Source organism: Somniosus microcephalus, chromosome 3, assembly GCF_052327205.1.
Source record: "Somniosus microcephalus isolate GS21.2 chromosome 3, FLI_Smic_1.0, whole genome shotgun sequence".
Taxonomy (NCBI): Eukaryota; Metazoa; Chordata; class Chondrichthyes; order Squaliformes; family Somniosidae; genus Somniosus; species Somniosus microcephalus.
The window spans coordinates 272646525-272671106 of NC_140989.1; the positions used below are offsets into that span (position 1 = coordinate 272646525).

The following is a 24582-nucleotide window of genomic DNA, read 5'->3' on the forward strand; positions in this document are numbered from 1 at the left end:
CCTTTTTACTATCTTTTATCTCTACCCACATGGATTCTATTTTTGTCTTGCTGATAGCTGATAGCAGAGGCAACAAGATCACTAGTGGAATTGCCATGCCAAAAAATATGCTTGGGATCATGGATTAGACCAGAACTTTCAAGATAAGGGGTAATTTACAGTTGGTATCAGCATCCAGAACTTTAGAAAGCACCAATGTCAATAGGGGACATAAAAAGGTTAGTGGGATCATCCTTTCTTAGAAACAGGATGACTACAAGCACATTTTTAAGAAGGAAAGGTGGACTGGGAGTCCAACAGATTGAAGGGCACAGAGCAGAGATAAACTCCCGGGCATACGAGGATGGGAGGCAGAGCTTGATTCAGTGCTCACTCAGCATGGTCATAAACACTTAACAGCAGGAGTGAGGACCCTGCCTTATTAACCCTCTCCCTTGCCCAGGAGTTCTGTAAATGTAGCACTCCTGCCACTGCCCTCACTGAGGTCAGATCACGGGTTGAACTAGATACTTTCCTGAGCTCGGAATGGCTCTTTGCCACTCGTAGGGTTAGCACGAATATCTAGATTCAGGTTCTTAGACAATGCTTCTGCTGAGTAATGCGGGTTGTGATGTGATTGCGCCTCAACTCCACGTTCCTCATTCTAATTCACTTACGTCAGTAGTCGCTGTTTGAAATATTCAAACCAGCTCCGCTCTTACAGAGAACAGTGATGTTTAGTGAGAGAGGTTGCAGCAGCAGGGCATGAGCGAGAGAGACAATGTGGGTTCATTCATTCACGTTGTTATTATTGAATGTGCACATTACTGAAGGTCAGTAAAAAAATCTTTAGTTATTTTGTAATTAACGACGATGGTCCATTTTTTCATTGCAGTTCATTAATGTGATTGTGTTTGGAGGGCTGAAATAAAACGGCAGGCGGAGGTTATTGGTTTTCGGAACGCGCAGTACTCTCCTGCCAGCGCGCCAGCAATGAATGTGTCCGGTTTAACACTGCGAGGTTTTTGCTACAATGCTTTCGAAACATCCGTTGCATTCTCTGAATTGTAACTGCTTAACAGATCTCGCTATTTCCTGTTGCATAAATATTTCTAATTTAAATATATTACAATGGTTAAAATGAGCTTTAATATGGGAATCCGTGGCCTAGGAGTCACTTCTGGCGGCGGCCGCTTTCAGTAAGGTGCTGGGTATCCTGCATTACTGCGGTTGCATTTTTCTTTTGTTTTTTTTGCAATGCTGTGTCTTGTAAAAAGCCAATGAGACTTTCCCTGCCATTAAGGTACTCGGCTACATTGTGACGTGGGTCAGTTCCAATGCAGGAACGATCGGTGCATCCCGCTGCTCTGGCGCTGCGATGGAGAGGACGATTGTGCCGACAACAGCGATGAGGGAAACTGCCGTGAGTAGCTGCAAATTATTAAATGCCAAAAGGAAGTGCAACACATTAACTTGTGACCTGCAGCTAAGGAGGTTTGTCGCTTTGTGGATTGCTAGAGGGTGTGCTGAGAGCCATCAGGCCCCCTCCCCTCAGGAGAGTGCACAGCCAGCGCTGACGGTCGACTCGTGCTCCCCTTCCCGATGATTGACAGCTTTGTCCGGGCTCAGCTCTTTTAATGAATGGCAACGTTTCGGTCTTCTATTTAGAAATGAGGTGGCGCGCTCGTTGGCTCATCGCAAAACAGCAGATTTGCAAATCACCAATGGACGACTTCATTTTAGACACTCCTCCTTACCTTTAAGCCACGCTCACAAGGTGCAGTTCATTCATTGAGGGCAGGGACAACTGAGTTAGCAGGGAGGAGCAGAATGCATTATAAACGATATGATTTATCCTTCATGGTCGCTGGTTCAAAATCCTGGAACTCCCTTCCTAACAGCACTGTGGGAGCACCTTCACTGCAGGAACTGCACTGGTTCAAGAAGGCGGCTCACCACCACTTTCTCAAGTGCAATTAACGATGGGCAATAAATGCTAGCCTTGCCAGCGACGCCCAGATCCCATGAATGAATTTTTAAAAAGTGCTTTTAATAAAATATGCAATCGAAGCACAACTTCGTGTTTTTCAAAAATTACAGCGGTGTTGCATGATCTGGAGCAATGGCCTTTTTTTTTCATTTTGTCAACTTTTCTATAGAATTTTTCCCTCCTAACGAAATATTGGAAGATCGAAGTCATTGTCTTCGGTCCCCACCACAAACTCCGTTCCCTAGCCACCGATTCCATCCCTCTCCCTGGCAACTGTCTTGAGACTGAACCAGACTGTTTACACCCTTGGTGTCATATTTGACCCCAAGATGAGCTTCCGACCACATATCCACGCCATCACTAAGACCGCCTATTTCCACATCCGGAGCATCGCCCGACGCTGCTCCGGCCTCAGCTCATCTGCTTCTGAAGCCATCATCCATGCCTTTGTTAGCTCTAGACTTCATTATTCCAATGCACTCCTGGCTGGCCTCCCATTTTCTACCCTCCGTAAACTTGAGGTCATCCAAAACTCTGCTGCCCGTGTCCTAACTCACACCAAGTCCTGTTCACTCATCACCCCTGTGCTCGCAGACCTGCATTGGCTCCTGGTTAAGCAATGCCTCAATTTAAAATTCTCATCCTTGTTTTGAATTCCCTCCATGGCCTCGCCCCCTCCCTATCTCTGTGTAATTTCTTCTGAACCCGACAACCCTCCGAGATATCTGCTCTCTAATTCTGGCCTCTTGAGCATCCCCAATTTTAATCGCCCCACCATTGGTGGCCGTGCCTTCAGCTGCCAAGGCCCTAAGGTCTGGAATTCCCTCCCTAAACCTCTCCGCCTCTGTACCTCTTTTTCCTCCTTTTAAGATGCTCCTGAAAACCTACCTCTCATCTGCCCTAATATCTCCTTATGTGGCTCGGTGTCAAGTTTTGTTTGATAACGCTCCTGTGAAGCACCTTGGGACGTTCTACTATGTTAAAGGCGCTATATAAATACAAGTTGTTGTTGTTCACTCCTAGAGACACTGGCACCTTGCTGGGGTACCTAACCCAAGTGTCCATTATTGAAGTATGAGCCTTGATGGTGAGTGTCAGCAGGCAATTGAAAAGTTGGGTACTGCTCTGGTTGGTTCAGTTACTCACTGGTCAAATTTGCTTAGCCCTCAGGCGAGCTCCAGAGTAATGTAAACTGAAATATAAATAAACCAAGGCTGTCTTCAGAATGGGTGCACATGTCTTTAGGAACAGCGTGGTTTGATATGAAGGGTGTGGTTGGGAGGAGGCAGATGTAAAATTAAGGAGAAAACTGAAACAAAATGAAGTAACAGTACTGCATGATCAGATACTACAACCACTGGCACATGTTCAGTTCTGGCAGGAAGTTATTTCTGACTGACTGCTCAGAGGTTGTCAGGATCCTAAACATGATTGGAGGGAGACATAAGAAATAGGAGCAGGAGTAGGCCATTCGGCCCCTCGAGCCTGCTCTGCCATTCAGTAAGATCATGGCTGATCTTCTACCTCAACTCCACTTTCCTGCACTATCCCCATATCCCATGATTCCCTTGATATTCAAAAATCTATCGATCTCTATCTTGAATATACTCAATGACTGAGCCTCCACAGCCCTCTAGGGTATAGAATTCAAAGAGTGAAGAAATTTCTCCTCATCTCAGTCCTAAATGGCCGGCCCCTTATTCTGAGACTGTGACCCCTGGTTCTAGACTCCCCAGCCAGGGGAAACATCCTCCCAGCATCTATCCTGTCAAGTCCTGTAAGAATTTTGTATGTTTCAATGAGATCACCTCATTCTTCTAAACTCCAGAGACTATAGGTCTAGTCTACTCAATCTGTCCTCATAGGACAATCCCCCCATCCCAGGAACCAGTCTGGTGAACCTTCATTGCACTCCCTCTATGGCAAGTATATCCTTCCTTAGGCAAGGAGACCAAAACTGTACACTATACTCCAGGTGTGTTCTCACCAGGGCCCTATATACTTTTATACTCAAATCCTCTTGTAGTAAAGGCCAACATACCATTTGCTTTCCTAATTGCTTGCTGTACTTGCTTGTTAACTTTCAGTGATTCGTGTACAAGGACACCCAGGTCCCTCTGAACACCAACATTTCCCAATCTCTCACCATTTAAAAAATACTCTGCTTTTCTATTTTTCCTACCAAAGTGGATAACTTCACATTTCTCCACATTATATTCCATTTGCCATGTTCTTGCCAAAGATGTGCGGGTTAGGTTGATTGGCCATGATAAAAATTGACCCTTAGTGTTAGGGGGGATTAAATATGTGGGGTTAAGGGGTTACGGGGATAGGGCTTGGGTGGGATGGCTGTCGGTGTAGGGACCGGGTGCTAGGGTTTGGATGATCAGCCATGATCTCGTTGAATGGCGGAGCAGGCTCGAAGGGCCGAATGGCCTACTCCTGCTCCTATCTTCTATGTTTCTATGTTGCCCACTCACTTAGCCTGTCTATATCCCCTTGAAGCCTCCTTGCATCCTCCTCACAACTTACATTCCCACCCAGCTTTGTATCATCAGCAAACTTGGATATATTACATTTGGTCCCCTTGTCCAAATCATTGATATAGATTGTGAATAGTTGAGGCCCAAGTACTGATCCTTGCGGCACCCCACTAGTTACAGCCTGCCAACCCGAAAATGACCCATTTATTCCTACTCTCTGTTTTCTGTCCATTAACCAATCCTCAATCCATGCTAGTATATTACCCCCAATCCCATGAGCCCTAATTTTGTTTAATAACCTCTTGTGTGGCACCTTATCGGATGCCATCTGAAAATCCAAATACACCACATCCACTGGTTTCCCCTTATTTATTCTGCTAGTTACAACCTCAAAAAACTCTTAACAGATTTGTCAAACACGATTTACCTTTCATAAATCTGTGCTGACTCTGCCCAGTCCTATTATTATTTTCTAAGTGCCCTGTTACCACGTCCTTAATAATAGATTCTAGCATTTTCCCTACTACTGATGTGAGGCTAACTGGTCTGTAGTCCCCCGTTTTCTCTATCTCTCCTTTCTTGAATAGTGGGGTTACATTTGCTACCTTCCAATCCACGGGAACTGTTCTAGAATCTATGTAATTTTGGAAAATGACAACCAATGCACCCCTATAGCCACCTCTTTTAAAATCCTAGGATGTAGGCCATCAGGTCTGGGGATTTATTGGCTTTCAGTCCCATTAATTTCTCCAGTACTACATTTTTTACTAATACTAATTTCTTTCAATTCCTCATTCTCGCTAGACCCTTGGTTCTCCACTATTTCCTGGAAGTTTTTTGCGTCTTCTTCCGTGAAGACAAACGCAAAGTATTTGTTTAATTTCTCTGCCATTTCCTTATTCCCCATTATAATTTCTCCTGTCTCCGTCTGTAAGGGACCCACATTTACTTTCGCTAATCTTTTCCTTTTTATATACCTATAGCAGCTTTTACAGTCTGTTTTTATGTCTCTCGCTAGTTTACTCTCATATTCTGTTTTCCCTTTATCAGTTTCTTAGTCCTCCTTTGCTGAATTCTAAAATTCTCCCAATCCTCAGGCTTACTATTTTTGGCAACATTATAAGCCTCTTCCTTTGATCTAATACTATCTTTAACTTCTCTCGTGAGACCATTTACTGTGATCAGTATCATGGTCGGGGTGTGTGAAATAAAAATGAACACATTTTCCATCTTGTTCTGCCTTCTTGAACCACTGCAGTCTATTTGTAGCAGTTTGATACAACCGAGTTGCTTGCTGGGCCACTTAAGAGGGCATTTAAGAGTCAACCACATTGGTGTGGGACTGGAGTCATATATAGGCCAGACCAGGTAAGGACAGCAGGTTTTCTCAATGATCCAGTCTGGCTTTGACAACAATCCGAAAGCTTCATGGCCTCTTTTACTGATACCGACTTTTATTTTTTACCAGATTTTTCCAAACTGAATGCAAATTCTCAAACTGCCATGGTACGATTTGACTCCTCGTTCTCTGAATTATTAGTCCAGACTTCTGGATTACTAGTGCAGTAGCATAACCACTCCACTACCATACCTTGTGTTTAAAAAAAATTACTGTTTGAATTCAAACTAAATTGAATTCTGTTAATGGAAATTAAAATAAAATAGGAGTTGGAATTACTATAGAACTATAAGACATATTTAAGAAAAATAGTAACTGTAGTTAACATGGAATGAATCCACTTGGGTAGAGGTTGGGGAGGTTGAAACCCAATCCCTGAGGATGGATGTGGATTTCTTACCTAAACATAGAAACATAGAAGTAGGAGCAGGAGTAGGCCATTCGGCCCCTCGAGCCTGCTCCACCATTCAATGAGATCATGGCTGATCATCCAAACTCAGTACCCCGTCCCTGCCTTCTCTCCATATCCCTTGATCCCTTTAGCCTTAAGAAATATATACAACTCCTTCTTGAATATATTTAATGAATTGGCCTCTACTGCCTTCTGTGGTAGAGAATTCCACAGGTTCACCACTCTCTGGGTGAAGAAATTCCTCCTCATCTCCGTCCTAAATGGCTTACCCTTATCCTTAGACTGTGACCCCTGGTTCTGGACTCCCCGACCATCGGGAACATCCTTCCTGCATCTAGTCTGTCTAGTCCTGTTAGAATTTTATAGGTTTCGATGAGATCCCCTCTCAATCTTCTAAACTCCAGCGAGTACAAGCCCAATTGACCCAATCTCTCCTCATACGTCATTCCTACCATCCCAGGTATCAGTCTGGTGAATCTTCGCTGCACTCCCTCCATGGCAAGAACATCCTTCCTCAGATAAGGCGACCAAAACTGCACACAATACTCAAGAAAACCTTTAGCTTTGAGATTCAGGACATACCTTGAAGGGTAAGAACTTTTTTTTTAAGCTTATGTTTCCCCTCCCCTCAAACTGCTGAAAGTAAAGTCATTCTACAGATGGCCATACAAAGTTCCTTTTTAATCTCTAGCTATTACTAATTGTCAGTCACAAATTCCCACTCCTTCAACCAAGACTATTTTAAATTTGCTTCTGAAATCTTAAAATTGTATGAAACTGATTAGCTTTAAAGTATCCCGCCAACCTTGACCCACATTGTCATCAACACTTGCATGAGCTGAGTAAAAGGGCCATATTTTTAGCTTTTTCAATGTGATCAAATTTAGTTCTTGTTCCGCCACCCACCACGTTAATTGATTCATATGCGCGGTTAAGAGATAAAAAGCTGCACCAATGGAAAGGGTTGTTTACCAGGTTGACGGATAAGTACTGGTATCAGTCAGACTGAACAGATTCAACTGCACAGTGGAGTTTCACCTATGACCTACTGGATCAATCCAGTAAATGGTATGGCAATAATCCCTAGTGGGGGAGGTCCCACACACCTGATCATTACCCAGGGATCCCTAATTGAAAGTATACATGTGTGAATGTTTATGAAGACAGGATTTGGCTTGGCTACAGTGCCTTCCATTGTTGAATAGCCTACTAGCATTAACTGTCTAGGGTGATGCATGAAGAATGATCACTGGTACTAAAGGGTTTCCCTGGAGCTGGATGTAAGCATAGTCAATGCCTTTTAGGACAGGAGGAGAGAAAAAAATTAAAGCAGACATAATGGAGAGGTTTCTTTTTCTCTGTATATTATGTATACAAATGACCTTTGTTTGAAGAATAAAATTAATGTAGAGTAACATGTGAAAGTAGTGCTGTTACCCATTTGTTGTGTGCAGAAAAAAATGATGCGATTGCTTTATTCAGTGTCCACTTTTGAGAATGAGAGGGATGGATCATCACTACACTGGAGTGTGTCCTTGTATATGCTGTAGTCTTAGATGTGGGCGTCACTGGCAACTTTGTATTTGTTGCCCTGAGAAGGTGGTTCTTGAACCACTGCAGTCCTCGTTGTGATGGTGCAACGCCCTTGTTAAGCTAGTTTAATTGATGTGAGTTATGAGGGTACAAGTTGTACACATGGCTTCTCGTCTTATGTCTACTATTTATAGCACACAGTGATTACATTTTCATTAAATACTTTTTATATCGCATGGAAATGACATACAATCACATTCTAATAACTACAACCATTTTTCCTATTTTGAAGAGGCAGTTTATGTTCTAAGCATTCTAAACCCACATAACCAGTGCTTAAGAATGTAAGCATGTTTTAGGATCAGGAAATGCACCTAAATGCCTCTTGTATGTGTCTCTGTCTGTTTCATTGGCCTTCTCTGGCAGCTTACTCTCTATGTGGATAAAGGTCTCTGTGACTTTTTTTCTTTACTCCTAACTCACAAGTTCTTAATTTGTGCTCCCCTGTTATTTGAACTCTTCACCATAATGTACAATGTATCTGGGTAGGCTTTGTCAATCACAATTGTAATCTTGAGAATTTAAATTGGGTCACCTCAAAATCTTCTGTTTTCCAAGTAATACAAGCCCAAAATCTTTAACTTTCCTGACCACTTAAAGTTTTGATACCTGGAATAGTCTCTATGACGAACAGCAGTATCCACTTGTGCTAGATCCAAACCACAAAGGAATAAAGTGCTCCATGGTGGTCAATGGTCATTTCTCTTACTTTTGCCTGATTTAACTTTTAACATATGATACAAAGCGCATATTATGAAGACCTGCTGGGTGGGATCTGTATCGGGCTTGGACTGACCATGACCCGTGTGACTTGGTCTCTTGTGAGATAAAGAGTTGGTCCATAATTCACATCTCTCAGTTCTCCGTGATGTATCTGTTAATAATTACTTGGAACTGTTTAATTGCATACAGTAAACATTTTGATTGGGTGGAGATTGTGCATTTATCTCAACAAGGGAGAACCGAGTTTGAAGGCTTTTCTTGGTCCTCCTTCGTACACAGGTAGCCTTTGTTGGCTAATTTCATCAATCTAGGCAGGATTGCCTGAGACTGAGGGGAGTTCTGGAGTTCGCTTCTCAATCTGGTCAAGCACGGCTCTTAGTAGACCATCCATAGTGTAGTATCTGTGGAATATCCTGTCAAACCTAACCAGGACTCAGGTTTTGTTTTCCAATGCCCCAAATATAAGGACTTGAATTTGCATTCCCATATTGCAGCATACTGTTTAATTGGATGTGTTCAGATGCCAATTCACCAATAAAAAAATTGAGGTGGGGTGAATTTGGTACAGTGATGGATTACTGCCATGACAATGTGTATGCTGATTATACTAGGTTATACTGTCACTGTTTTGTGAATGAGGGGCAATATTTAAAACAATGCAGGAAGAGTAGCTCTGATCGCTACTTGTAGTGAAATTGTAAACACATTCTTCTTCATTCCGTTTAAGACGTTGCTACGCAGTGACCCGAGCAATTCTTCCTCCCCACTTTCCCCCACCCCCTATAATATCCAAATAGATGTTTATGAAAAAGGAAATTGCTTTGTATAGGAAAGACAGGCATAGTGGGACTATGGCATTAATAGAAGAACACCTGTCTTATCCACAAGTTTAAAGAAGCACAGCACTGATGTGCCAGTGTACTGAGAGGAAGTGGAGCATTATTTCTCTGGAGGGGGAGTTTACAAAAATTCAACCAGGCTGAGATTAGTTCATCAGGGGTCAATGCTGTGACCTTCCTACTTTACAAACATTGATGAATGAATAAACTCAGTAGCTGCATTAGGATTTCAGTGAATTGATATTGTGGGCATGTGAAATTCTCATATTACCGCCACTTGAACTGTGGAAAATAGCATGCAGCACAATTCTAGATTTTGTCTCTCAAAATGTGGGTTGTGTCTGGAGGAGAGGGAGCATTTTGAGCCGTATTTAACGCTTGGGTGAAATAATGATGGTGACGAGGGTTGTCGCTGGTTTTGATGATAGTAGGAGCAGTTTGAGATAACGAGTTAACAGCATCACAAAATATATCGACAAGTGTGATTTTGTTCTGTAGCATGTTAGTAAGCTCGTGATGAGCTACTACTACCTGAATGCTTAGCAGATATAAATGGCCTATGTACTGTATCTAAAGGTAGTGTTTGACATTTTAATAAATTACAAAGTCCAGGTTTGTTAAATTAAATGTGTGTATTTGATTTGAATTGTTTGAGGAAGCATTAGCGTGACATTGTGCTGGACCTGTTTGATGTGGGTGTTGGCTCCTCCACCTCTGAACAAACAACCAGCACAAATCCTGCCACACTATTATGATTTTAATCCAAGCACGCCCGGCGAGAACAGGGTGGTGGGGGGCTGGGTCGTTAAAATGGCGGATGGGGTTTGTGCCGTATTTCTCGTGCGTTCTTGCCTCACGCCATTTTTTATTGCTGGGATTCCGGCAGCGTTGAGACCGCCCACCCCAGGCAGGTGGGGGCCTAATTGAAATGGGAAAGCCTTCCTTGGCCTGATGATGTCATCAGCGCCGCAATGCAATTTTTAACTCCAGGGATTGGGAGGTGTACACGGCACTGAGCATAAGAAATAGGAGCAGGAGTAAGCCATTCAGTCCCTCGAGCCTGCTCCTCCATTCAATAAGATAATGGCTGATCTTCTACCTCAACTCTACTTTCCTGCCCGCTCCCCATATCCCTTGATGTGGGGATAGTGCAGGAACCTGCCAACAAAAGCTGCTAGCAAACATCATGGGCCAGGAAGCCCAGATAAGGTTTGTTTTACATTTTCATGCGGTTCCTTGTGTCCGAGGAAGAGCAGGAGTGCTTTCCTTGGGTCCCTGGCAGCGTCGGCCTTCCGCCCACTGGCTTTTTGAGTACTTTCTGATGGCTTCGGGTAGGAGACAGTCCACAGATATGCCTCAAGAAGCCCGAGCCTCATGCTCAGTTGTCCGTGGGGGTTTCCTGAAAGCACCCAGGGTTTAAAATCGGCACCCCTGACAGTACAGCGCTCCGTCAGTACAGCACTGAAGTCTCAGCCTAGATTAAATGCTCAATGTCTGGATTGGACTTGAACCCATGACCTTCTCACTTAGAGGCAAGAGTGCTACCACTGTGCCGAGGCTGACGCCAATCCCACACAATTGAGGGATTTTGATCTGTCTATAATATATTAAAAGTCTTGCATGTAGCATGCGTCCCTGTGTCACACTTAACTTCCTGCAACACTTTGAGTCACGCTTTGTTGATAACAGCCCTGTTCTAACTCGCTGTGAGCAATGCCATAGATTTTTGGGTGAAGAGAGGATTTTACTTGGTTGTGAATCCCACATTGTAACATAGCCTCCCCACACTCACAATGTAGGTTCACATACAAGGAATGGGCATCGGCGAGGTGCTGGAGGGCTGGTGGTGCCCTGGCAGTCGTCCAACACCTCGCTCGACAGTTATGTATTGTCTCCTTCAGGAAAAAGGAAGAGATAAATTTGAGGTGGAAAAGAATAAAAAGTGTGGTTGACCATTAATCACTAGTGTCTCAATCAGTTTGCGTGTTACAAGCATCAGAAATTTGTTATGCAAACTATTACAGGAAAAAGCAATCCTGTTACATGTTGGGAATTTTATTGGGACTAAAGTTCAACACTGATGAATTGAGGGATATGATGAGAAGACAGGTAGATGGACCCTTTTTTTAAGAAAAAGTGGTGGGCGTAATAGCAGTTTCCTGTTGCTGAATATTGTATTCTTCTGTTCCTAATATTAGGTTCTGCTCTAATAAGAATAGTCATAAATTGAACGTGAAGGTTTAACTTTTAGTGTAAGCTCATCAATTTTTTTTGAGTTCCACTATTCTTGCTTTTCACAGAATAAAAAGTACGGATTTAATTACTGGGAGAACAGGTGGTTATTTTACTGAACTATGTAATGAGAAGAAAGAATGGATTGTAGCATGAGTTACTTAGTGGGGTTGGCTGAGCATTCTTAGAGGGAAGCAGGGTGTAAAGCTTCTCAATGTTTGCTGATTTAGAGCTATGAAACCTCTGGTAGTTATACTAGTATTGGAGAGGGGGGGGGGGGAAGGGAGGGAGAGCAGGATAATTCTGTTCAAGCAAGGGATTAATGTCTTGGCCCTGAAATGTTAATCATGTGCATTAAACCCTCTGATAAATTCAGTCTAATGCTCCACAGCTAATGAGAAAATTTCTCAATCTGAAGCCATGTTAAAATCTGTTGAAGGCAAAGACGTCCTGCATTTCATCAGAAGGTAAGTTTTGTGAGCAGAAACTTTTAAGAGTTAAGGAGTCTATAAAATTCTCCTGATGTAAAACAAATTAAGTGTTGGTGATTTTTGTTTGTGTTGCTCGGGGGTAAAAGAATATTGATAGTGAGCACACATTTTTATTTTCCGTTTTGATCTTTGAGTACTTCTAGGTCAGGAATAATACAGCCAAGTGCAGTGTAAATCTCCCAAGTAGCAACAGCAATGTGCCTCAGGAATAACCTCAATCACTCCCCCCACCCCAACCCACTGCACCGATGTGAGTTTATCCAGTTCCCAAACCAGCCAACCTTCCCCCCCTCTCTTGAATGAGATTACCAATTTATGGTAAATACGGTTTTATGGTTTAGAACCACATCCAGCAAAAACTAGGACTGGGTTGTTCACAAATTTATTTCTCATAGAACCTTACAACCAGCATCAGTCTGGGTTGGATTTAAACCCAGGCCCTAAAGAAGGCAGACAGCATGCTAACCCAGTGCTCCTCTCATTCTTTTTCACTTGGGCCAGCAGTGCAGCTTCAGTCTCATTGCTCACACATCTTTCTAATAATCCTACACTGGGCCACTATCGGAACAGATTGTCTTATTAAAGGAAGGAGGAGTTGCTGATAACTGATACTTGTTGCTGGCAGCTATCATCACTGATTAACTGCTACAGAGTGTGCATGTCCTCTGATGCATTTTGACAGTTGAGTGACCGATTTATTTTGCACAAATAATGGGAATGTACATCACTCCTTGTTATCTTAATAGTATCAACTTTTGACTATATGGTTCTCGGTATGAGGCAGAAAAGGGGAAAAGGACTGTAAGGTTTTGGCTCCAACTACACCGCCCTAGCATGTCCAGAGGTTTTCTAAATGGGCGTAACAGGGCCTGTGCCTGCAGTAAGCAAGAACCCAGCACAAACCCAGCATTCCTACAAAAATGAGGAGGGCAGGTAGTGTTCCCGGCCCTCCTGCCTCACTTTCCACTATGGCTGTTTATAGGCTGCCCAAATGCAGAGGTATCCCAAAAATGCTGGCAGTAGGGCTTACACCAGAGCTGTCCTACTCAACCATGAGTAAGCTTTAAACCCAAATCTGGTCCTTCACCAAGACCACCTATGTTCTATCTCCACCATTGCTGAAACCCTCATCCATGTCTTTGTTATCTCCAAACATTGATTTCACCAATGCTCTCCCCATTGGCCTCCTGAGTTGCACTCTACCAAAACTCCAACTCTCCCAGATGTCTGCTGCTTGTATGCTATCCTGTACAAAATCCTGGTCGCCTATCACCCCAGTTCTCTCATACCTGAATTGACTCCCTATCCTCATGCCATCAGTATTTAAATATTTATTCTCGTTTTCAAATCCCTCCATGGCCTTATCCACACTACCTCTGCAATCTCCAGGCTTGCATCCTAGTTCACAACCTTTGCTCTTCTGACTCTACTATGTGGATTCCCTATTGTCCACCCACCTCCCCATTCCTGCATTGATGGGTAAGCCTCCAGTCACCATTCGCCATCACTCTGAAATCTCTTTTTCAGTCCTTCTGCTTTGCCATCCGAGTCCCTACCATAAAAAGCCTCCTTAAAACATACCTCTTTGAGATTTAGGTCACTTCTTGCAAGTTATTGCCAACTTCCTCGTTGATGTTCTCTAATCCCCTATAAAGCATTTTGGCATGTTTATTATATGAAATGTGCTATAAGTATAAGTTATTGTCCAGCTTAGACTTAGGGGGTGTATTTGGTATCCCAGCTGTGATTTTTTTTAAATGCAGGAGGATTGGACACAGGAATTTGATGCTATGGAACATTCAGCTCCCGACCTCATTACAGCCTTGGTCCAAACATGGACACAGGAGCTGAATTCCAGAGGTGAGGTGAGAGTGACTGCCCTTGACATCAAGGCAGCATTTGACCGAGTGTGGCATCAAGGAGCCCTAGTAAAACTGAAGCCAATGGGAATCGGTGGTGGGGGGGGGCGGGGGGAGAAACTCTCCACTGGCTGGAGTCATATCTAGCACAAAGGAAGGTGGTTTTGGTGGTTGAAGGTCAATCATCACAGCCCCAGGACATAACTGCAGGAATTCCTCAGGGCAGTGTCCTAGGCCCAACCAGCTTCAGCTGCTTCATCATAGAAACATAGAAGATAGGAGCAGGAGTAGGCCATTCGGCCCCTCGAGCCTGCTCCGCCATTCAATGCGATCATGGCTGATCATCCAAATTCAGTTCTTGCTTTCTCCCCATACCCCTTGATCCCTTTAGCCTTCAGAAATATATCCAACTCCTTCTTGAATATATTTAATGTATTGGCCTCTATTGCCTTCTGTGGTAGAGAATTCCACAGGTTCACCACTCTCTGGGTGAAGAAATTCCTCCTCATTTCTGTCCTAAATGGCCTACCCCTTATCCTTAGACTCTGACCCCTGGTTCTGGACTCCCCGACCATCAGGAACATCCTTCCTGCATCTAGTCCGTCCAGTGCTGTCAGAATTTTATAAGTTTCAATGAGATCCCCTCTCATTCTTCTAAACTCCAGCGAGTACAAGCCCAATCAACCCAATCTCTCCTCGTACGTCATTCCTGCCATCCCAGGTATCAGCCTGGTGAATCTTCGCTGAACTCCTTCCATGGCAAGAACATCCTTCCTCAGATAAGGTGACCAAAACTGCACACAATACTCAAGATGTGGTCTCACCAAGGCCCTGTACATCTGCAGCAAGACATCCTTGTTCCTGTACTCAAACCCTCTCGCTACGAAGGCCAACATACCATTTGCCTTCTTAACCGCCTGCTGCACCTGCATGCTTACCTTCAGCGACTGGTGCACAAGGACACCCAGGTCTCATTGCACTTCCCCTTCTCCCAATCTACTGCCATTCAGATAATAATCTGTCTTCCTGTTTTTGCCACCAAAGTGGATAACCTCACATTTATCCACGTTATATTGCATCTGCCATGCTTCTGCCCAATCACCCAACCTGTCCAAATCATCCTGTAGTTTCTCGGCATCCTCCTCACAGCACACACGCCCACCCAGCTTTGTGTCATCTGCAAATTTGGAGATATTACATCTAGTTCCCTTGTCTAGATCATTAATATATATTGTGAATAGCTGGGGTCCAAGGACCGATCCCTGCGGTACCCCACTAGTCACTGCCTGCCACTCGGAAAAAGACCCGTTTATTCCAACTCTGCTTTCTGTCTGCCAACCAGTTCTCTATCGAAGTCAGTACCTTGCCCCCAATCCTATGTGCCTTAACTTTACACGCTAATCTCTTATGCGGGACCTTATCGAAAGCCTTCTGAAAGTCTAAATACACCACATCCACTGGTTCTCCCTTATCTACAGGAAACTTTCTGGTATCCGGCACTGACGGGACCGAGCTGGTGCCGTTAGATCAAAACTGCTGTATAAACCAGCGGCAATGTTAAAACATAGAGCTTTTCAGCTCCGCGTGAATCAACAAAACCTGTTGCTTAGCAACAGCTTCAAAACCGTCGGCTGCAGCTGCAAGCGTCTCTAGCTGAAGCTGTTGCTTAGCTACAGACCTTGCAGAGCCTGACCGGGGGAAAAAAAAGCAATGAGAAGTAAAAAAACTTATAGAAAATGGCTCCTGAATTTTGCCGGTAGATAGAGCCTTCCGGACTTTTAACCTCCGGTTAAACGAAAGTTTCCTGTATTTTACCAGTTACATCCTCAAAAAATTCCAGTAGATTAGTCAAGCACGATTTACCTTTTTGTAAATCCATGTTGACTTTGTCCGATCCTGTCACTGTTTTCCAAGTGCTCTGCTATTACATCTTTTATAATGGACTCTAGCATTTTCCCCACTACCGATGTCAGGCTTACCGGTCTGTAATTCCCCCTTTTCTCTCTACCACCTTTTTTGAATAGTGGGTTAACATTAGCTACCCTCCAATCCATGGGTACTGTTCCAGATTCCATTGAATGTTGGAAGATGATCAGCAATGCATCTACTACTTCTAGGGCCACTTCCTTAAGTACCCTAGGATGTAGATTATCAGGCCCTGGGGATTTATCGGCCTTCAATCCCATCAATTTCCCTAACACCATTTCCCTACAAATACTGATTTCTTTCAGTTCCTCCCTTTCATCAGACCCTATGTTCCCCGACATCTCTGGGAGGTTATTTGTGTCCTCCTTTGTGAAGACAGAACCAAAATATGTATTTAATTGGTCTGCAATTTCTTTGTTCCCCATTATTAATTCCCCTGATTCTGACTGCAAGGGACCTACGCTTGACTTCATCAATCTTTTTCTATTCACATATCTATAAAAGCTTTTACAGTCAGTTTTTATGTTCCCTGCAAGCTTACTCTCATATTCTATTTTCCCTTTCTTAATTAATCCCTTTGTCCTCCTTTGTTGAATCCTAAACTGCTCCCAATCCTCAGGTTTACTGCTTTTTCTGGCCAATTTATATGTCCTCTCCTTGGATCTTATGCTATCCCTAATTTCCCTTGTTAGCCATGGTTGAGTCACCTTTTTTGTTTTATTTTTATGCCAAACTGGGATGAACAAATCTTGTAGTTCATCCATGCGCCCTTTGAATGTTTGCCATTGCCTATCCACCGTCAACCCTTTGAATGACATTCCCCAATCAATCCTACCCAACTCGCGCCTCAGACCATCGTAGTTTCCTTTATTTAAATTCAGGACCCTAGTCTCTGAGTCAACTACTTCATTCTCCATCTTAATGAAGAATTCTATCATACTATGATCGCTCCGACCCAAGGGGCCTCGTACAACAAGATTGCTAACTAATCCTTTCTCGTTACATAATACCCAGTCTAAGATGGCCTGATCTCTAGTTGGTTCCTCGACATATTGGTCCAGGAAACCATCCCGTAAACACTCCAGGAATTCCTCCTCCACAGTATTGTTACTAATTTGGTTAGCCCAATCTATATGTAGACCTTCCCTCCAACATAAGGTCAGAAATGGGGATGTTCGCTGATGACTGCCCAGTGTTCAGTGCCATTCACAACTCCTCATAATGAAACAGTCCATGCCCGCATGCAACAAGACCTGGACGACATTCAGGCTTGGGCTGATAAGTGGCAGGTAACATTCATGCCACAGAAGTGCCAAGCAATGACTATCTCCAACAAGCGAGAGTCTAACCACTGCCCCTTGACATTCAAAGACATTAACATCACTGAATCCCCCACTATCAACATCCTGGGGGGTCACCATTGACTAAAAACTTAACTGGACCAGCCACTCTCATACTGTGGCAACAAGAGCAGGTCAAAGGCTAGGTATTCTGCAGTGAGTGTCTCAGCTCCTGACTCCCCAAAGCCTTTCCACCATCTACAATGCACAAGTAAGGAGTGTGATGGAATACTCTCCACTGCCTGGATGAGTGCAGCTCCAACAACACACAAGAAGCTCGACACCATACAGGACAAAGCAGCCAGCTTGATTGGCACCTATCCACCACCTTAAACATTCACTCCCTCCACCATCGGCGTACCACGGCTGCAGTGTGTACCATCTACAAGATGCACTGCAGCAACTCGCCAAGGCTTCTTCGGCAGCACCTCCCAAACCCACGACCTCTTCTACCTAGAAGGACAAGGGCAGCAGGCGCATGGGAACACCACCACCTCCAAGTTCCCCTCCAAGTCACACACCATCCTGACATAGAAGTATGTCGCCGATCCTTTATCGTCGCTGGGTCAAAATCCTGGAACTCCCTCCCTAACAGCACTGTGGGAGTACCTTCACCACACGGACAGCAGCGGTTCAAGAAGGCGGCTCACCACCACCTTCTCGAGGGCAATTAGGGATGGGCAATAAATGCTGGCCTTGCCAGCGATGCCCACATCCCATAAACGAATAAAAAATTTATAAAATTCACTTGATCAAATGCTAAACCTAAACTAGATTTTCTGTTTCGGCACAATTTGCTGTTCCTATTTGTGTTTGATGGATGTTTTAAAGGAAGTCTATCTGCAACACAGCAAGAAACAATCTGTTTTAGACTGAAATCAACCATTTTAACTTCTTAGCATCGGTGTGATTGTGTTTGCAGTTTGTCATGTACTGGCCTGCTGCCACAATGAACGATTATGTTGGTATTACTATTCTCTGTGGTGCAGTTCCTCGATGCTTTTAAAATCACTGATAACTTCATGTTAACAGCACTAACTGGAATACACTCAACATTTCATCATCTTAACCACATGATCTTGAATGAAATAGATTTTGAATTGCTCTTGCGATGGTTTAATATTTTTCCGTTAATATCTTTCTTCCCCAACCCACCCACCACCACCGTTGTTTCCTGTCTTCTCCTGAAGATGACGACCCTTGCTGGGGTATATTTTTACAGGCGCAGGCGGTCCTCCAGTACCTTGTCCAAATAACCATTAATCATGTTTGAACCGAGGCACCGAGTGCCAGCAAACTGTATGACTAAAGAATAGGGGTTCAGTCACAATCCAAGTTATAATATTCTAGATATTTTTATTTCCTATTTAGGAGATGTGGCTGGTCATTTTAGATTTGAATAACACTCGGTGGGGGAGAATCTCCATTGCTTGTACCTCTCTTAACTTGCTTTTCACATGTTGGAGAGGATACACGTCACTGTGTGGTGTGAAAAATGTCTCTTCAAAGGCATTATTTCTATACAAATACAAGCCGATTGCAAAGCAAGTAGAACTTGCCATGGACTGCTTCCTTTGTCTGGAAAACGGTTTGTGGAAGGTGTGGGGCTTCAGTCGAGTTTTTGGGTGAAGACCATCCCTTTAATTTGATGAGCTTTGTTCATCAATGGAAGACAACTTTTGATTTCCTGTATCCTAGCTCTGAACTTCAAAGCTTATGAAAGGTATATCCCAGGCAGTAAGCTCTTTAGTTCTTCTGAGCCCATTGTGTATAAGTGTTGTTATGGACGCTGGCCCAGGTTTACTGTTACTAGGCGATTTAGTGAAGCATTCTTTGTGTATGTCTAAGGGGGTAGTAGTTAGATGGTTTTTAACGGAGCAAAATCTCATTTTCTGCGTGTCTCCTTTTTGCTTTTTAATCTGATTTGTAGTTTGTAGCCCAAATGACATTGCCTGATGATGTTTATCCTGTTGCTGTCTGTAAACTAGGAAAACATGATGGGGCTTGTGTTAATTCAGTGAGCTAATTACAGTAATGGAGTTTCTGCTTGATCCCTGGGCAGTGCTACGTTACCATAGGAGCAAGGGCTCACTGAACAAGAGAGAGAAACGTTTGAGTAAAACCTAAACCATAACTGAAACATCAGAGCGAGGCTTGACCACAGTCACAAACAATGTTCCCTGTAATTTTAAATTTAGGTGCACGGTCCCTTTGACCGGCTGCGCGGCCCATTCAAAGTTTCTCGCACGTGCAAGATTTCACATTGTAAAAGCCGGTCCCGGGCTGTGCGGCCACGCACCTTAGAGGGAACGTTGGTCGCAAACTAACACTTTTCAATAGGAGTTGTTCATTGATCAGGAACCAGAATGCTGGCTGCTTGTTTGATATTGGCCATGAATTTCCTCTGACTTTCTGTCACTGCACTGATGTTATGGCAGCACAATGGCAGAAAACATGAAGTAATTCAGAGCCGTTGTTTTGATTTCCCTAACCAGGGAGTACCGCGAGCCAGTTGTAGTGCCTCTTACTGCTACCCTGGTTGAGATAACTAATTTGCCAAAGACAATTCTGGTCTGTATAACTTAGAGCCACACACTTGAAACTTTAAAAAAAAATAGAAAATACAAATTATTTTTGTTGTTTTCAGTCTTTAGCAATGACCTTGTATCAGATTTTGACAGTCATCACTTTAGTTAATATTTTCTTCTTTTTAATGGTGCAAAGTGTCAACCAGCTTTTCAAAAGTCTTTGCTCAAGGAGCAGGAGTTCTAGCCAGCTGTACCAGGGAGCCCAGGCTGAGGCTCTGATTCTCCTATTCCCTGTTCTTTTGTCTATGCAATGGAATGCCACATGGTGGTCAGATTCAGCACTCTGAGGCTGCATTGCGCCACGGACAGCAGTCCTGATTTTGGTCATAGTGCTCTAAGTGATTTGGCCCTACGATCACTTAATATTCTTCCTTGTTCTGGCAGACAGTGGAGCTAGTGCAAGAATGTAAATGGTTGGAATCCGCTGCCTGTGTCGGCTGCTATAAGTGCAAGGTCTTCCTCTCTTTTCTTGTGTTTCGAACATCCTGTCTTATGTGATGAGCTGCACTAATGACTCTAAGGGCTCCATATATTGCCTGAAATCTATTGAGATAAACCTAAATAATATGGGCAATGAAAATTAACCTTACTAAAGTTGTATGAGGAAATATATTAGCCGTCATCTGGAGCAAAATAATTTAATTCCTGCGTTTTTACATTAACAAGAAATCAGTGACCCTGAAACCAGACAATTATAGCAGCTGACTGCTTTTAGATTTTCAAAGCCCAGAATAGCACTGTACATTCTAACTAGTTCAATCTTCCATTTGTGGATGTAATTGTAGTTAGCGTCAAGTCTATCAAGCCTTTTAATTAAAAAAACATTCTGTTGGGGACTGCATGTCTGATATTAAGTCAAGAATGAACCAAAATTTTGTCCCAACTGATGACAAGTTGTTTTTGCCTCTCGCCTCCACCCTCCTTCCCCCAATAAGCTCCCCTGTCCTCTATCCTCTCTCGGCACACTTTCAGGCTGAATCGGGCCATGCAAAATCTCGGTATTTTGTTCGGCCCAGAGCTATATCTCAAGCCCAAATCATGTCCATCAGTAAGACCATTCAAATTTCCACCTCTGGAACATCACCTGTCTTTGCTTCTACCTCATCCCTGTAGTGTCCGTGTGTTGATAGAGACACTGAAGACAGGAGTTGGTTCATAGGTGTTTACTAAGCAAAGTCTGGAGGGGTACTAACGGATATAACACAATATACAGGCTTATATAGCCCGAGTGGCCATTACCGGCATTACAGCACACATGGGGCTCTTAAAGGCACATACACTACAATTTCTCCCCTTTTAGCTAACCAGTACATCATATTTTAAGTAATTATTAATTACATGTTATAAGAAAAATAATATACACATTGCTGTAGTTAATTAATTATAAGTCAGTCTCTCAGGAGGCTTCCTGACTCGGTCTGGATAACGCCTCGGTGGTGTAGTAGGTTCTTTTGGCAAGGCTGATTTGGCTTGAATGCCAGTGTCTGGTTCATCGGGTTCCAGTATCACCGGATCGGAGGTAGATATGGGTATCTCTACTTCATCGTTAGGCGTATAGAGTTGTGGTGTAGGTTGTCCCTTTTCGGATGACGCTATGATTTGGTCAGCATGGTGCCTTATTATGCTTTCTCCGATGTCCACGGTATACATCAGTGGTCCTAGTCGTGTGCAGATAGTTCCAGGCTGCCATTTCTCGGTACGGTAGTCCCGGGCCAAAACTTGTTGACCTATCTGGAAGGTTCTAGTTGGCCTTTCATTCATGCCTTGAAACTGCCGGTTCTCCACGTCCCTTCTGATGTTGGGCTTGACCAAATCCAGCCAGCATCTTAGGTTTCTATTGAAGAACATCATGGCGGGAGTTTGGTTGGTAACCATATGTGTTGCATTCCTGTATGCGAACAAGAAGTTATCCACCTTGTGTTGAAGTTTTATGTCTTCATTACCCATGGCCTTTATGGCCTTCTTGAAGGTCTGGACAAACCTTTCAGCCAATCCATTGGCGGCGGGATGGTATGGGGCGGACGTGTAGTGCTTAACCCCATTGTTTTTTAAGAACTTCCTGAATTCTTCGGACACAAATTGCGGTCCATTATCAGAACAGATCTGTTCCGGCAGCCCATTCCTGGCAAATATGGTCCTTAATACTGTGATGGTTTTTTCCGTGGTGGTGGAGGACATCTTTATTACCTCCGGCCACTTGGAGTGTGCATCAACCGCGATTAAGAACATTGAGTCCATAAATGGACCAGCAAAGTCGATGTGTACCCTTTGCCAGGGAGATGAGGGCCACTCCCATGGATGTAGAGGGGCTTGTGGTGGAGCGTTTTGGACCTTCTGGCATCCTAGGCAGCTCTTGGTCATTTCTTCGATGTCTCCATCGATACCTGGCCACCATACCAACGCCCTGGCTAGGTTCTTCATTTTCACTCCACCCAGATGCCCCTCGTGAAGCTCCTTTAGCACTTTATCCTGGAGTTTGGGTGGAATCACCACTCTGGATCCACACATCAAGGTTCCTCGGCACACTGACAGCTGTTCTCTTCTTTGCGAGAATGCTGGCAACAGTGGTTCGCCATGTGCTGGCCATCCCTTCACTGTTAAATCGTAGACCCGTGAGAGAGTCGGGTCATTTCTTGTCTCCCTTTCAATGGCAGAATTTGTTACTGGTAGACATTCCACTATGGTAGAGTGGAACATCTCCACTGGGTCTATTGTAGGTGCCTCTTCTACCGTTGGCAACGGTAGGCGTGATAAACCGTCAGCATTCCCATGCTGTTTTGATCCTTTGTATTCTATGTTGTATTGGTGTGCCCCTAGAAAAAGGGACCACCTCTGTAGCCTTTGCGCTGTCATAATGGGAACACCCTTTTTAGGGTTGAATATGGAGATGAGGGGTTGATGGTCAGTCAACAAGGTAAATTTTTGTCCGTGTAGGTAATGGTTGAATTTCTTCACTCCCCATACCAGGCTGAGTGCTTCCCTGTCGATTTGGGCATAGTTACGCTCAGCTGAGTTCAATGAGCGTGACGCAAAAGCTATCGGCCGTTCCGAGCCATCAGGGAATTTATGCGATAATACTGCTCCTATGCCGTAAGGGGATGCATCGCACGCCAGTCTGATTGGCAGTGATGGGTTGTAATGAGCCAAAACTTCTTCGGATGTGATTAAGTCTTTGCATTTATGGAAGGCACATTTACAGTCTTCGTTCCATTTCCAAATTACTCCTGTTTGTAGCAGTTCATTAAGAGGGTGTAGAAGAGTTGATAAGTTCGGTAAAAATTTATGATAGTAATTTATTAATCCCAGGAACGACCTTAATTGTGAAACATTTTCAGTTGCTGGGGCTTTTATGACCGCTTCAATTTTTTCAGGTGACTTATGCAACCCTTCCTTATTTATTATGTGGCCACAATATGATATTTGATTTCGGAAAAATTTGCACTTGGGGCGATTTGCTCGTAGGCCCCGTTCTCTCAGCCTAGTGAGCACCTGCTCTAAATTGGCAAGGTGCTCGTTGTCGTTTTCTCCTGTTACAAGGATGTCGTCTAGGTAGCATTGAGTCCCCGGAATCCCTTGGAGGACTTGCTCCATAGCTCTTTGCCAGATAGCGGACCCTTTTTAGAGGCCTCTTCAACCTCCATCTGTAGATATGCCTGTGCCAAGTCAATTTTGGTGAAACGTTTCCCTCCGGATAGTGAGGCGAAAATATCTTCTATCCTCGGAAGAGGATACTGTACCGTGTGAAGGACCGTGTTTACAGTCACCTTGAAGTCTCCACAGATGCGAATTTTTCTCTGTTCTTCAGATTTATCATTCTTCAATGCTTTCTTCATGACTGGGACGATGGGTGTTGCCCACACGCTCCAATCTATTTTAGAAAATACGCCTGCCTTTTCCAAATTCTCCAGCTTTGCCTCGACTGCTGGACGAATTGCGTATGGCACCGGTCTTGCCTTAAAAAACTTGGGAATTGCTGCATCTTCCACTTTTATTGAGGCGGTGATGCCTTTCAAGGTTCCTAGTTTCTCTTGAAACACTTCCTTGGCGTTGGCCAAGATGTCTTTTAATCGTTCAGGTATGACGTCATCATCATTTTTTTTCCTTACTGGTCACCGTCAGTGCCTGAATGGAGTGCCAGTCTAAACGTATTTTCCTGATCCATTCACGTCCCAACAGCGGTGGACCCCCATCTTGTAGAACGTATAAATACAACTTCTGTATTTCCTTGCCGTTGTATACAACAGGCACCCTTATTTTTCCTTTGGGGTATACTTTCTGCCCCGTATATGTTTTCAAGATAATGTATGTGTCTTTTAAAAGTATATGCGGAAATAGCCGCTCGTAATCCCGTTGATTTATGACGTTCAGAGCTGATCCTGTATCTAGCTCCATTTTAACTGGGGACCTTTCTATTGTGAGGGTAACCCAAATGGTCTGGTAATCTTCTTTGGCAATTACATTATGTAATTTGAGAGAGCTTAGTCTCTTGTTCCCGGAGTCGCTATCGCTCTTCTGGTCTTCGGAGCTACTGTCCGTCATCATTTGTACCTTTCTGTGCTTTTCCTTATTGATTCTTTTCCTGTTAGTGGATTTTTTGTTTCCAGATCGGCGCACACGTGGAATGTGTCCCATCTTTCCGCATTGCCTGCATGCTTTGTCCTTGAACCAGCAGTCCCTCTGGTCATGGGTGGATCTGCCGCAGCGATAACATCTCTCGAAACCCCGTGT

General features: G+C 43.8%; 1 protein-coding gene across 4 annotated transcripts in view; it reads left to right on the forward strand.

The window, feature by feature from the left end:
• The first annotated feature begins 475 nt into the window (after positions 1-475).
• lrp8 (low density lipoprotein receptor-related protein 8, apolipoprotein e receptor) overlaps positions 476-24582 on the forward strand; it is a 130755-nt gene continuing 106648 nt past the window's right edge. For 2 of the 4 annotated variants that reach the window (XM_085982540.1, XM_085982541.1), the window contains exons 1-2: positions 476-812; positions 1283-1402. In XM_085982540.1, the coding sequence (XP_085838666.1) occupies positions 761-812; positions 1283-1402 (172 nt within the window). In that variant the 5' untranslated portion in view covers positions 476-760. The remainder of the gene's footprint in view (positions 813-1282; positions 1403-24582) is intronic. The other 2 variants (XM_085982539.1, XM_085982538.1) reach the window with 2 other exon arrangements.